Source organism: Euprymna scolopes, chromosome 17 (assembly GCF_053919585.1).
Source record: "Euprymna scolopes isolate OS-2025 chromosome 17, ASM5391958v1, whole genome shotgun sequence".
Classification (NCBI taxonomy): Eukaryota; Metazoa; Mollusca; class Cephalopoda; order Sepiida; family Sepiolidae; genus Euprymna; species Euprymna scolopes.
In genome coordinates this window covers 87,654,630-87,668,112 of record NC_136498.1, presented here as the reverse complement: position 1 = coordinate 87,668,112, position 13,483 = coordinate 87,654,630, and the positions used below count along the sequence as shown (strand labels likewise).

General features: G+C 39.4%; 1 protein-coding gene across 1 annotated transcript; it reads right to left on the bottom strand.

Moving 5' to 3' along the window:
• Positions 1-7,504: 7,504 nt before the first annotated feature.
• LOC145297031 (uncharacterized) lies at positions 7,505-8,491 on the bottom strand. The gene has a single exon (XM_080143255.1). It carries the CDS (start codon positions 8,489-8,491, stop codon positions 7,505-7,507), a length of 987 nt encoding a protein of 328 aa, XP_079999381.1.
• Between the last annotated feature and the right edge of the window lie 4,992 nt (positions 8,492-13,483).

Sequence of the window (13,483 nt, the reverse complement as noted above, 5' to 3'; positions counted from 1 at the left end):
TCACATTTACAGGCTATATTACTTGTCATATACATGCGCGCACACAAACATACGTGCCCACGTCCACATACGCACATATATTCACGTTCGTGTACATACACTCATATTCACGTGTATACACACACACACATGCTAACGTATGCACGGATGGACGACGTCACTTCCCTTTCAAAGGAAATCCACACATGCGCAAAAGACCAGTGGAAACACCTATAAAAGCAAGAGCAATAAGCGGCTTCTCCCTTTTAGGACCAGCTTTCGAGCTGTACAGTCTACGGACGGACAGCATGCCTTTTCGGTATGCACCCGCACGCACGTGCCTCACACCACTTGCTACTATGTGGGACAAAAAGCCAACAAACAGTACGTACACTTTATACGCTTTCTCTCTCCATGAACTGGATTGACTTTCTCACTCTATTTCCCCTTCGGTTTTGGTCCATCAACACAGACATGTATGCGACTCTCTACTGAGCTTAACCCTCTCTTTCTACAGGCCGGCTTGCCACTTCGCGTTTCACTATTGCATTACCCTTTCCTTCCATGCGCGCAATCATCAATGGGCGAATGAAGACTTTCATTTCTCAACAGAAAATAAACGACATGTTTATTTTATTCCAGCATTTCATTTTTTGTTTCTCTACTCCATTTTCTTTTCTTGCCACACGCAACATGAAATGGTGACCCATTTATTTAAAATGAAATGAAATGGATGAGTTTGAACGAAACACTCATACACACACAGACTCTCTCTCTCTCTACAACAATAAACTTTCCCTCTCACCAGCTAACAGCGAGAGACGCATGCCAAACTATAGACCTTCCTCCTCACCAGTTAAAAGCGAGAGATGCACGCCAAAATAAACATGTGTAGTACCCTTTTCTTTCATTTGTTTCTTCACGAAATAAATCTTAGTTCGTTTAATTCAATTTAACACGTACTTCGTCTCTTTCTCAGTTCAATTCATTTTCCCTATTTTTTACCACCCCTACAAAATGGTGACACCCGAATGCAAGAGGAACACACATTTCCTCCTATGCTACAAGTTCACAACAAACCACCGACCACGACGAGACGTGAAACGAACAAGCATGGTGACCCTACCTTTTTTGAAATTAATTGTTTTGAGCGAGACGCGAGTTTTATTTGATAAAGAAAAAAAACGAACTTTTCAACAAAGAAAGACAAGTAACCTCCTACCGACAAAAACCTCAACGAACTACAATGACGAAACCCCTGGTCAGACTCGGCAGAAAACAAACACGGAGCTGCCGACTTCATATCGAATTTAAAAAAAAAATTGAGCTCGACAAACATTTTTCTCGGTTTCCTGACATTACCCTGCAACAAACGCGAAGAGCAAAATCACATAGGCCTATACACACTCCCTCCCGCACAGCAGACGCAACAACAAAGAAACAATTACAGGACATCCCTATCAACACATAGGAAGAAGTTGAATTAACAATACGAGTTTAGATGCACCACGCACGCTGATAAACTCACAACTTGGAAGTTTCGTTGACATCCGGCAACCACACGTCGTTCAACAAGAACGAATGCGCAACTAGCGCCCATTCAAACAATGCACACATTACCGCAGACTCACATGCAAAGAGACCGTCAACACAAAACAAAAATTTTCCTTCCAAACGAACAATTCATTTCACTGTCCAAGCAACTCGTTGCACATGTCAGCACACACAAAAAAACAACCAAACAAATATCACCCTAAAAAAAGAGTAAACGCCTTTTCCATGCGTAAGTAAATACTTTTTTTTACGAACACACTCCGTTTTTGACATTCCGTTTTTGATGTTTTGTTTTAAACAACCACACCAACAGCAAAAAACAGGACGAAAAGTCAACTGCCGAAAACATTACTTACAATATATATATATATATATATATATATATATATATATATATATATATATATATATATATATATATATATATATACACTGCATATATTGTTTTTTCCTAGGAAGGGGAGTATTGCGCAAGCCTTTTCTAGTCTCACACAAAAACATGCATTCACATTTCACGCTATATTATTTGTCATATACATACACGCACACACACATACGTGCCCACGTCCACACACGCACATATATTCACGTTTGCGTACATACACTCACATTCACGTGTATACAGACACACACACACGCTAACGTATGCACAGATGGACGACGTCACTTCCCTTTCAAAGGCAATCCACACATGTGCAAAAGACCAGTGGAAACACCTATAAAAGCAAGAGCAATAAGCGGCTTCTCCCTTTTAGGACCAGCGTGCCTTTTTGGCATGCACGTGCATGCCTCACACCACTTGCTACTATGTGGGACAAAAAGCCAACAAACAGTACGTACACTTTATACACTTTCTCTCTCCATGAACTGGATTGACTTTCTCACTCTATTTCCCTTTCGGTTTTGATCCATCAACACAGACATGTGCGCGACTCTCTACTGAGCTTAACCCTCTCTTTCTACAGGCCGGTTTGCCACTTTGCGTTTCTCTATTGCATTACCCTTTCCTTCCACGCCGTAGTCATCAACGGCCGAATGAACACGTGTACACCCAAGACTTTCATTTCTCAACAGAAAATAAACGACATGTTTATGTTATTCCAGCATTCGAGTTCTTGGTTTCCTTCATTCAATTCGTTTCATTATTTTTTCTTATAGCGAATTAGGGTATTTATATCCTGGTCAGCAACACAGTAGACCAATGACCTACAAAAGGCTGGTCAAAGAGAACCTCCATTTCACTAAATGTCGAGATGTTGAATATGTGTATATAAAAAAAATAAATAAGAATTATTTCTTTATTAAAATCAACAACACATTACAATTTAGAAATTCATTGGTGCGGGAATTACAGCATTCACCCACACCAAACCTCTTGGAGTCAAAAAGCTGGAGGCTTAAGAAATTGCACACGTAGTTGAAAGCACCTTTTTTTTCGACAAAAATATGAATTTTTTGACCAATCAGGGTTCGATTTAACAACAATTTTTCGCAAGCCTCTATAAAAAGGCAAGAACTTCTCTCGTCAAAGAAGGACAACTGACACCAACAGGAACGCTCGCTGAGTGAAATTCAGTCGCTGAGATGACAGTTTGTCTCGCATGTTAAGGAACATTGCTTGAAACTTTCTTTCTCTCACTTCAGAACACGAACTTTTTCTCTCATGCTCTTAAGTCTTTCCCATTCTTCCTCCCTTTCTTTCTTTCATACACACAAAAAAGTAATTTCTTTTCTATTTTACGAAAATAAACAAAATTTTATTTTACATTATTTGGTGGTGTATTTCTTTTTATTTACTTGTTTCGGGGAACTTATGCAAAAAGATCAATCATCTAAAGTTCTCTATAGTTTTAAAATATGTTACAATAACGTGTATTTAAATTTCTTCTAGACATGTTTATCACAAAGGAGAATAATTAAATAATTTACGTGAACACAATTTTCTAGATAAAAAAAAATGGTGGAATGAAACTAAGGGAACCTAGTTTTGAAAGCCGATTTACCATCATTCTTTGTTTTGCATTACTTTTTGATTGTGTTTGAAAGATTAAAGACTAAAATTAATTTTCAAAACAAAAAAAAAAAAAAAATATTTGTACACATGAAAAAAAAAAGTTCTGAAAAATGTTTTCACGGCTAAATTTTGAAGTTAAATAAATTCATTGTGAAAATCCTTTGAAAGATAAATATTAGTTTTCTGGGTTTATTTCAAAGATAATAAAGAACTTTTTGTGCAAACAAGGTTTGTTATTAATTCTTAGGACTGTAATAAACAAGCGTATGGTTGCAAGAAAACTACAGACGACCGAGTAAGGTTTATAAATATATATTTTATTTCTCACCTAATTAAGGATTTAATGTGTCGTTGTTATGATGGCCGGTCGGGCGTTGAGATAAACTCGTCAACGATTAAAGTTCTTTGGACTCCGTTGGGTGCGGGGCGGTGATGGCAGGAATGTGGCCTTACTTGTTAGCTGATGTCGCTTGGCGGGGTTGGTGAGAGGTGGCGGTTTGGTATCAGCCGAAGAAGGAAAGGGGCTTGTATCAAGATCGCGGGTGAGATGGTAGCGGTGTACGTAGTGAGCTTTGAGTCTTGGTAGCACGAGTGTGGTTGGTGAGAGGTGATGATTTGGTATCAGCCGAAGAAGGAAAGGGGCTTGTATCGGGATCGCAGACGAGACGTGAGCGGCGGGCGATGCTGGTGTAGTGCGCTCCGAGTCTGATGTCTTTGATAGGGCTCGAGTGCTGGCCGTCGACGGAGCGTGTTCACAGCGTGCCATGCTAGGGTCGGTCTCTGGGCTCGACTGACTTTTTGTTGCGAACGCTACTGTTTTTATAATGGTGTTGCGGACGTAGGTGAAGACAAAGGGCAAATTGATGATTAGCTTATATTTTGCTATCTTGTGTTTGTTTATCGTACTATAATTTGTTGTAGTGAACCGCTAGCAGTATCAGAATTTTTGTAGGAATTTTTGACACCCCTAACACGAAACTGCGAATACAATATAAAAATCTCGTAATTTCTCTGTTAAAAGTGGGTTATTTATTTTCTTTATGGATTATACTTCCAAAATAAACTATTACAGTTGTTTTAAAAGTAATAAAAATATTTTTATTTTTTTTTAAAACAGTAATGAATTTTCCGAACTCAATATTTTTCAATTTTTAAACTCAATATTTTTAAATTTTAAAAATCTATCAAAATTTTTCTATTGATTCTATTTTTACGATATTTTCAGGGTCAATGTGAAATTTTATGTTCTTTCCAATAAACCGAATATAATATTTTAGACAAACGTTTTTTTTAAATTCACGCCCCCCCATTTTCACGCCCCCCCCATTTTCACGCCCCCCCCCATTTTCAACTTTCTCTTAAAAAGTAAATAATTAATTTATGTTTAATAGTTTTATATATCACAAATTGAAGAGAAAAGGTCAATAAATAATATATTCAAATTTAAAACAAAAAAAAAAATCACTTTTTTAGAAATTTACCTGTAAAGTCCGAAGTTTAAAACCTTATTTTATAAGAACACATTTTTTCTTTTTGTCTTTTTTTTTTTTTTAATGAAACCTTGGTCCTTGCTCCTTTAATTGAAAAAAAAATTAGGGTTTGAATTACATTTTTCGAGGAGTTATAAGCTTAGAAAGATAGGGGGTCGAATAATTTACGCCTCTCATTTTGAAATGTCTATTAAAAAGTAAATAATTAATTTATGTTTAATAGTTTTATATATCACAAATTGAAGAGAAAAGGTCAATAAATAATATATTCAAATTTAAAACAAAAAAAAATCAGTTTTTTAGAAATTTACCTGTAAAGTCCGAAGTTTAAAACCTTTTAAAAAAAAAAAAAAACACATTGTTTTGTTTTTTTTTTTTTTTAAATAAAACCTTGGTCCTTACTCCTTTAATTGAAAAAAAAAAATTAGGGCTTGAATTACATTTTTCGAGGAGTTATAAGCTTGGAAAGATGGGGTGGAATTATTCACTATTTTCACGAAATTTCTGACACTGCTAGTGAACCGCCTGTTTTGTGTATGAATGCATGTGTCATGTCGATTTGAAGCTAATAAAATTGTGAATGTAATCTAGTCGGTGTTGTGCGGTTGCATTGTTATGTGAATTATATATTGGTGTTTATATGCTTAGGAGTTGCGTTTGCTGTGATATTCGTGTTTTGTACTTTGGTTTTGTCTTTTGCTGTGCGGTTTTCTGTGGCGGTTTTCTTTGTTGAAGTAAGGTGCGAGTTATTCTAATTATGTGTGTATCTAAAGAAATGGGATTTGAAGTTGTCATGTGCATTTATTATGTTCATTTGTGTTGTACCTACGAACAGATTTGTCCTAGTGTCGCCATTGCTCGTTTTCGGTTCATGAAAATATGGAGGGATATGCGATATAATAGAACTTTAGTAAAGTCCTAAGATATTGAATGAAATAATAAAACAACACACCTTGCTTGTACAAAAATTGCTTTATTAGCTCCCAAAAGCGAGGGATTTTCGCTTCGTTCAACCAAAAGTGAACAAAGTCTTTGTTTTATGGATTATACGGAAACCTAAAATTTCAGACAGTCGAAAATGACATCAAATAGTTAAAAAGAAGTAGGAAGTGCTGTTTTTCTTTTTTCTCCCAAATGTGCGATCGTACATTCATATCGTGAACGTTTGTCTAATTTGTAGGCTACGTGTTGAGGAACTGGTTTGTAGAGGATAAGTAGGGTATTGAGAAGGTTGCGTGTTCGATTAATAGGAGGTCGCTTGAGGACATCGTAGTAAAAACAATCAACAATGAAGTGCATTTTTCACGAGTACATTTAAGAAGATAACGTTAAAAAGGATAACACAAGAATCGAGTTAAATATAAAATTATTAAAAAAACGTTACATATATACATACAAAATGTTTTATTAAACTAAAGAGGATGAGAACATTAAGAGAGTGTTTCGTGTACAAACGTATATGATAATGATCTATCATGTGTTATAAACAGAACTGAGCGTATGGAAGGCAAGAAATTGACAAACGAATGGGGTTAAGTTCAAACGTTTATTTAAAGTTAAATGGTCGTGAAAAGAGACTGCTGGCGTGTCAGGATGTTGGTGACGGTGGCGACGGCTGCTTGTTGTTGATATAACGGTGTTCACAACGCAGTTCACAGTAGTTGGTGGCGACAGCAGCGCACAGCGGCGCCTACTTGTTGTTGATAGAACAAGCGGATAGCGTGGCACACATTAGCCTCCCCTCCTTTTTGTTGAGAAGATTAACGTTTTTATAATGGTGGTGCGGACGGAGTTGAAGACAAAAGGGCAAATTTAAAATTGGCTTGCATGTTGCTTTTTTAATTGCGTTTGTTTATTGTGTCTTGATGCATTGTAGGAAATCGTCTGTTTGGTGTATGTATGCATGTGTTATATTGATTTAAAGCTGAAAAAGTTGTGAATGTAACCTAGTTGGTGTTGAATTGTTGCAATGTTTTGTGTAATACTTATTTGCATTAATATGCTGTCTAAGTTGTGTTTACTGCGATGCTTGTATTTTACATTTTGGTTTTCTCTTTTGTTGTGCAGCCTTATCTGGCGGTTTTCTTGGTTGAAGTGATGTGTCAGTTGTGTATGTGAGAGAATGGGCTTTGCAATTGTTACGCCTGTATATGAATTCAGAATTTTCGCTTAAGTATACTGTTAGTTTAAACTAAGCAGAAAAACACAAATAAAACACAATAGCCCAATTGCATTTACACATTTATTGTACACTGACAAACATTTAAAGAACAACACAACATAGTTAAATGGAAACAGTTCAATAAGACTCACCGGCTGGTGGAATAAGTCCTTAGAGCTCACCTCGTGGTGGAAAAAGGTTCTCCTCTCCCTGAGAGGGAAAATCAACACGTCTGCCCCTGACCAATTTAAAAAACACAAGGAATATCTAAGGGGCAGATTACTCCTCCTCTGTGTCCTCTAATTTTTAGTTCCCTACATCACTCCCCCCCCAAAAAAAATACGGAGTACCTTTGATTGAATGTTGTGAGAGGAGTTTTTTTATGTAGAGACAAAGTCTCTTAAATGGCCATTTTACCTGTCTGCCCGAACATGTTTTTTTATAAGGGCGTTTTCCCAATGTCACTTCGACTGGCATCATTTGTGAGGGATCTGCTTCTAAATATGCATCCTCGAGTGTTGCAGGTTTCAACCTGTCAATTGAAATATTTTGTTCTTCGTCCTTAATGAGGACACTGAAGTACTTGTTGTTTTTCTTGTTGACTTTAAAAGATCCACGGTACGGTGGTTGCAAGGTATGCGACCTAGCTGTATCGCGAACAAACACATGTGTGCATGTCTCTAGTGCCTTAGGCACATATGTGTTAGCGCACTTCTTTATTCCTGATGGAGAATATGCCATTTTGGCCATGGTTCTTGTCAGTCTATCAACGAATGATGTGGGGTCCCAAACTCTATTTGCTGTATCACAAAAGTATTGTGCTGGCAGGCGTAGTGTTGTATCATACAGCGCTTCTGCTGCTGAGAAATTCATATCCTTCTTTACTGCTGTGCGCAAACCCAGCAAAATTAGAGGAAGGTGTTCTAACCACTTTGTATTGCTAGTAAGCACTGCGCGTAAAGAGGCCTTTAGGCTGCGATGTAGACGTTCGACTGCACCATTTGCTTGTGGATGGTATGCTGTAGTGTGTATACTTCTGGTGCCCAAAAGTCCTGATAGTTTATGAAACGGTTCGGACTCGAACTGTCTACCCCTGTCAGTTGTCACATTTTCTGGGACACCGAATCTTGCTACCCATCCAGCGAGGAAAGTTCTTGCTGTTGTGTATGATGTCATATCCGGCATTGGTAAGGCTTCAAACCACCTTGAAAATCTGTCGACATAGATAGCATTGGCCTTCACATGTCGGAAATGAACCTGTGATGTCGAGGTGTATGTGCTTGAACCTCTCATCAGGTACTGGAAATGTACCTAGTGGCGCACGTGTATGTCGACCGACCTCGGCCTTTTGACACTGCACACACTTCTTCATCCATTCTCGCACGTCTGCTTTCATCCTCGGCCAGACATACCTGTCTGTCATTAAACGTATCGACGCATTGAGCCCTGGGTGTGATAATCCGTGTACTACGTTGAATATATCTTTCCTTAAGGATGCTGGAACATATGGGCGCAGTTTGTTAATGCTGATATCACACACTATTTTTCTAGGGCCGTTGGGGTGTACCATTTTCACCAGTTGCAGTGATGTTCCATTATTCTGCAGAAGCTTCTGCAGGTGCTCGTCTTTTTCTTGCTCCATAGCTAAGGTGTTGGCCTCGACGGAAGGCCCCAATGTGAAGGAGTTTATTCCTCGTGACAGTGTATCTGCTGGTATATTGTCAGTTCCCTTCACATGTCTGACATCCGACATAAACTGTAGAATATAGGCCAACTGACGAACCTCTCGGGGAGAGTATTTGTCTGAGGAGGACTGCAGAGCGTCTAATAGAGGCTTGTGGTCAGTCACCAAGTAGAATGGCTGTCCCTCTAGGAGCTGCCGATAATGTCTTATTGCGGAAAACGAGGCCAACAACTCTCTGGAAAATGTGCTGTAGTGTTTTTCTGCGTCAATCAATTTCCTGGAGAAGAAAGACATAAGTCGCCAGTTCCCATTACATTTTTTCTGCGGGACCGCTCCAATTCCAGTTGCAGATGCATCTACTGCCAGGCAAAGTTCACTATCGGGTTGAATGTGGGACAGCTTTGTGGTGTCTTCTAACATGGCCTTTACTTTGTTGAATGCTGCTATTGCTTCCTCTGATAGTGTAATGCTACAGTTCTTCACATTTGTCAGCATACCAGTCAATGGCAAAAGTACTTGGGCAACACGAGGGAGAAACCTACGATAGAAATTAACTAATCCTAAAAATTGCCGCAACTGTCTCATCGTAGCAGGAATAGGGAAATCTCGGATAGACTTGACTGTCTCTGAGGACGGGGAAATTCCCCTCTCTGAAATATCGTGCCCCAAAAATATAACCTCGAATTGACCAAAAGTACATTTCGATGGATTTAAAACAACACCATATTGGTTCAGGCGATCGAATACTTGGTGCACATGGTCTATGTGTTCCTACCTATTCTTGCTAGCAATGAGGACGTCATCTATGTATGCACACACAAATGGTAAATCTCGCAGAACCTGGTCTATAAAACGTTGGAACGTTTGAGCTGCATTGCGTAAACCAAATGGCACACGCAAAAATTCAAACATTCCAAACGGTGTGGTAATTGCTGTTTTGGGAATATGTTGGGGCTCCACCGGGATCTGGTGGTATGCCCGAATAAGGTCTAATTTAGTAAAGATCTTATTATTCTGGGCCACTGCTGTTATATCTTGGATACTGGGTACCTATCCGGTTTTGTAGCGGCATTTAAAGCTCGGTAGTCCCCATATGCCCGCCATGCATTTGGACCCTTACTAACAAGATGAAGAGGCGAGGCCCATTCGCTATTTGAAGGACGAACTATGCCAAGCTGCATCATCTGCTGAAATTCTGCTTTCACAGCCTTTATTTTTTCGGGTGTTAAACGTCTAGCTTTACAATGGACGGGTGAGCCTTTTGTCTCGATGTAATGAGTTACGGTGTGCGGTAAAAATTCCTTGTGAAAGGAGGGGACCGATATTGAAGGATATTCCTTCAACAGACTCAGGAAGGCTTCGTCCTGGTCTTCATGTGCTACCTGTGGACCTAATGGTGTGCCAGTCCCCACCACCCCACATGCTGCAAGTTGCGTGCTTGGATCTCTGAGACACTGGCCTGACATATCTACTACCAGGCCAAATGCTTGCAGAAAGTCAGTACCCAGTATAGCACTGCTTACGTCAGCCACTATAAAAACGTGGATAAACGATCTGCGTAAACCCAAGTTGACGTCCATGCACCTCTCCCCATAAGTCCGTATTATCGAACCGTTTAAAGGAATATCTAAGGGGCAGATTACTCCTCCCCGGTGTCCTCTAATGTTTAGTTCCCTACAATACGATGGAAGTTCCTTGTTTGTGTGTAAGAGTTTGTTAGGTTACATGAGTTTCTTTCTTACCTTTAGAAGGTAAACGTCCTGTCGAACGTGGACGTAATTCATGTACCACACACATTGGAAGTTCAAATCAAAAGGAGAGACGTGTTGTTACCTCGACGTCTAGAAAGGAAAGATATATATATATATATATATATATATATATATATATATATATATATATATAGAGAGAGAGAGAGAGAGAGAGAGAGAGAGAGAATGGTAGAAGAAACAGAGAACGCAACCTGGTAGACAAAGCAAAGGTTGCTTTCTTTCTTCAAGGCTTGCAACAACACGTTCGTTTCGCTCGCTATCAATTGACTCTTTCTAAAGCATTTTGAGAGACCGGCAATAAAGTAATACACACTTAAAATTACAAGAAAATAGAAAAATTAGCATAATTTTCAAAATATTTGTTCAAATGGCATAAAAACCAAGGAAATAATGCACCTTATGCTCTTCCAGTGTTATACCAAATTTTACTTCTATGCGTTTCATAGCAATTTCAAAATTAAAAAAATATTGACCTGCAATAAATACACAGGTTTTATACATAAGAAAAGACGCACGTGTTGTTTTAGTCCATGTTCAAAAAATGCAAGACGGTTTACATCATTCCTATGCCAAGTGGTTACATTTATTGTGCGTATGAAAATAGTTCCATGATATTACTACAGTTAATAATTTAATTTACTAAAGTCCTTGGTAACAGACAGGAGTTACGGATAAGGTGCCCTTTCTTTGCAAATTCTAAATATCATACGAAAGTTTAGTGTCTTTTGGGAATGACATGTGTTCAAACATGTTTTCCCTTACATATACACTCCCACATGTACGCACGCACATACGCACACATATACACAGCCTCATACATACACTTACATTCACGTGCACACACACACACACACACACACACACACACACACACACACACACACACACACACACACACACACACACACACGCTAACGTACACACATATACGCACACATACGTGCACATGTGCGCGCAAAGGCGAACCGTCACTTCCTTTAAAGTGAAAGCCAGACTTGCGTACCCAGAACACTAACTCCAATATAAAAGTCAACAAAACCTGTCAACTTCCCTTTTTTCGTCCGGACCAGCGTTCGAACTTTTTAGTTGACGAACCGACCGGGTGCTCTAACGTCACTCTATCTCCCCTTTGCCTTTGGTCCATCGAAACAGACATGTGCGCGACGCTCTACTGAGCTTAACCCTCTCTTTCTACAGGCCGGCTTGCCACGTCGTATTTCTCTATTGCATTCCCCTTTCCTTCCACGTGCGTAGTCGTCAATGGCTGAATGAACACGTGTATACCGAAGACTTTCATTTCTCAACAGAAAATAAACATGTTTATGTTATTCCAGCATTTGAGTTCCTTGTTTCCTTCATTCAATTCGTTTCATTATTTCTTCGTGTAGCGAGTTAGGGTATTTTATATCCTGGTCCGCAACATGAAATGGTGACCCCTTTATTTTAAAAATGAAATGAACGAGAGTGAACGAAACACGCGGTGTAAGTTAAAACCTTACACACAAATTCACGGCACGCACGAAAAATAATTTTTCTCTAACAAACAAACTTGTCGAACACGAGGAGGAACATTTTCAAACTGCGCACAAGAAATTGAAATATAAGAATTTCAACACAAAACAAAATGGAACTTCAACAGATGAACTTCTACAACGAAACCATGGCATTAAACATTCGGCAACCTGACCGAAACCGAGACGAGGAATTAGCAGAATTAAAGTCGGCGGTTGAGAAGCTTTCGAAGCAGCTAGCCGACGCACTTCAAACGCATCAACATTCTCACAGAAACCACGACGACACGCAGCGAAATTACAGGCGAAGAAGTTCAAGCAGGAACCGATCCACGTCACGACATAGACAAGATGTTTCTATCACAAGAGATTCGGCGTCGACGCGAGAAGATGCACTACACCCTGCGCGTTCAAAAAACCGGCACAGGGAAACGAACCTTCCAGCCAGTAACGACGACGACTGTAGCTGGAGCACACAAAAAAGGTTGTCTATTTTATATCCGAGACAAAATTCACGGATATAACTTTTTAATAGACACCGGAGCGGAAATCAGCGTCATACCGACACCGCATGGCCATCCAACAGGGACCCAATTTTTCAACTTACAAGCCGCCAACGGTACAAAAATACCCACTTTTGGCGAAAAAACTTTAAATTAAAACCTTGGAATGCGGAGTAATTTTTTTATGGAATTTCACCATAGCCAGCGTGACTACTCCAATTTTGGGGGCGGACTTTTTAGCCAATTTCAACCTGTCTGTCGATATGACTCATTACACATTGACAGACAACGAAACGAAGATTTCGGTGAGAGGAACTACCTCGAAATTTTTAACCACCGGAATCAGCACTGCCTTAACCAAAGATTTACACATCCGCCGGTTACTCCAAAAATTTCCTCAACTTTCCCAGCCGTTTAAAAACACGGACCCCATCAACACAGCGCTAAGCACTATATTAAGACAACAGGACCGCCCGTCTATTCAACCCCCAGACGCTTGAAACCGGATAAATACAAATTGGCAAAATCCGAGTTTCAAGACCTACTCCACATGGGAATAATACGGCCGTCGAAAAGTGCTTGGTCATCACCACTCCACATGGTACAGAAAGCTGACAACACCACATGGCGACCGTGCGGAGATTTTAGACGCTTAAACGCAAAAACTGTTCCAGATAGATATCCTATTCCCCATATCCATGACTTCGCCAATGGACTCCAAGGCGCCACAATTTTCTCCAAACTGGACCTCGTTAAAGCATATTTTTAAATTCCAGTCGCGGAAGAAGACATTCATAAAACCGCATTGACCAGAC

Excerpts from the sequence above, each read along its gene's own strand:
- LOC145297031 (XM_080143255.1), bottom strand. The coding sequence starts at position 8,491 with ATGAGAGGTTCAAGCACATACACCTCGACATCACAGGTTCATTTCCGA.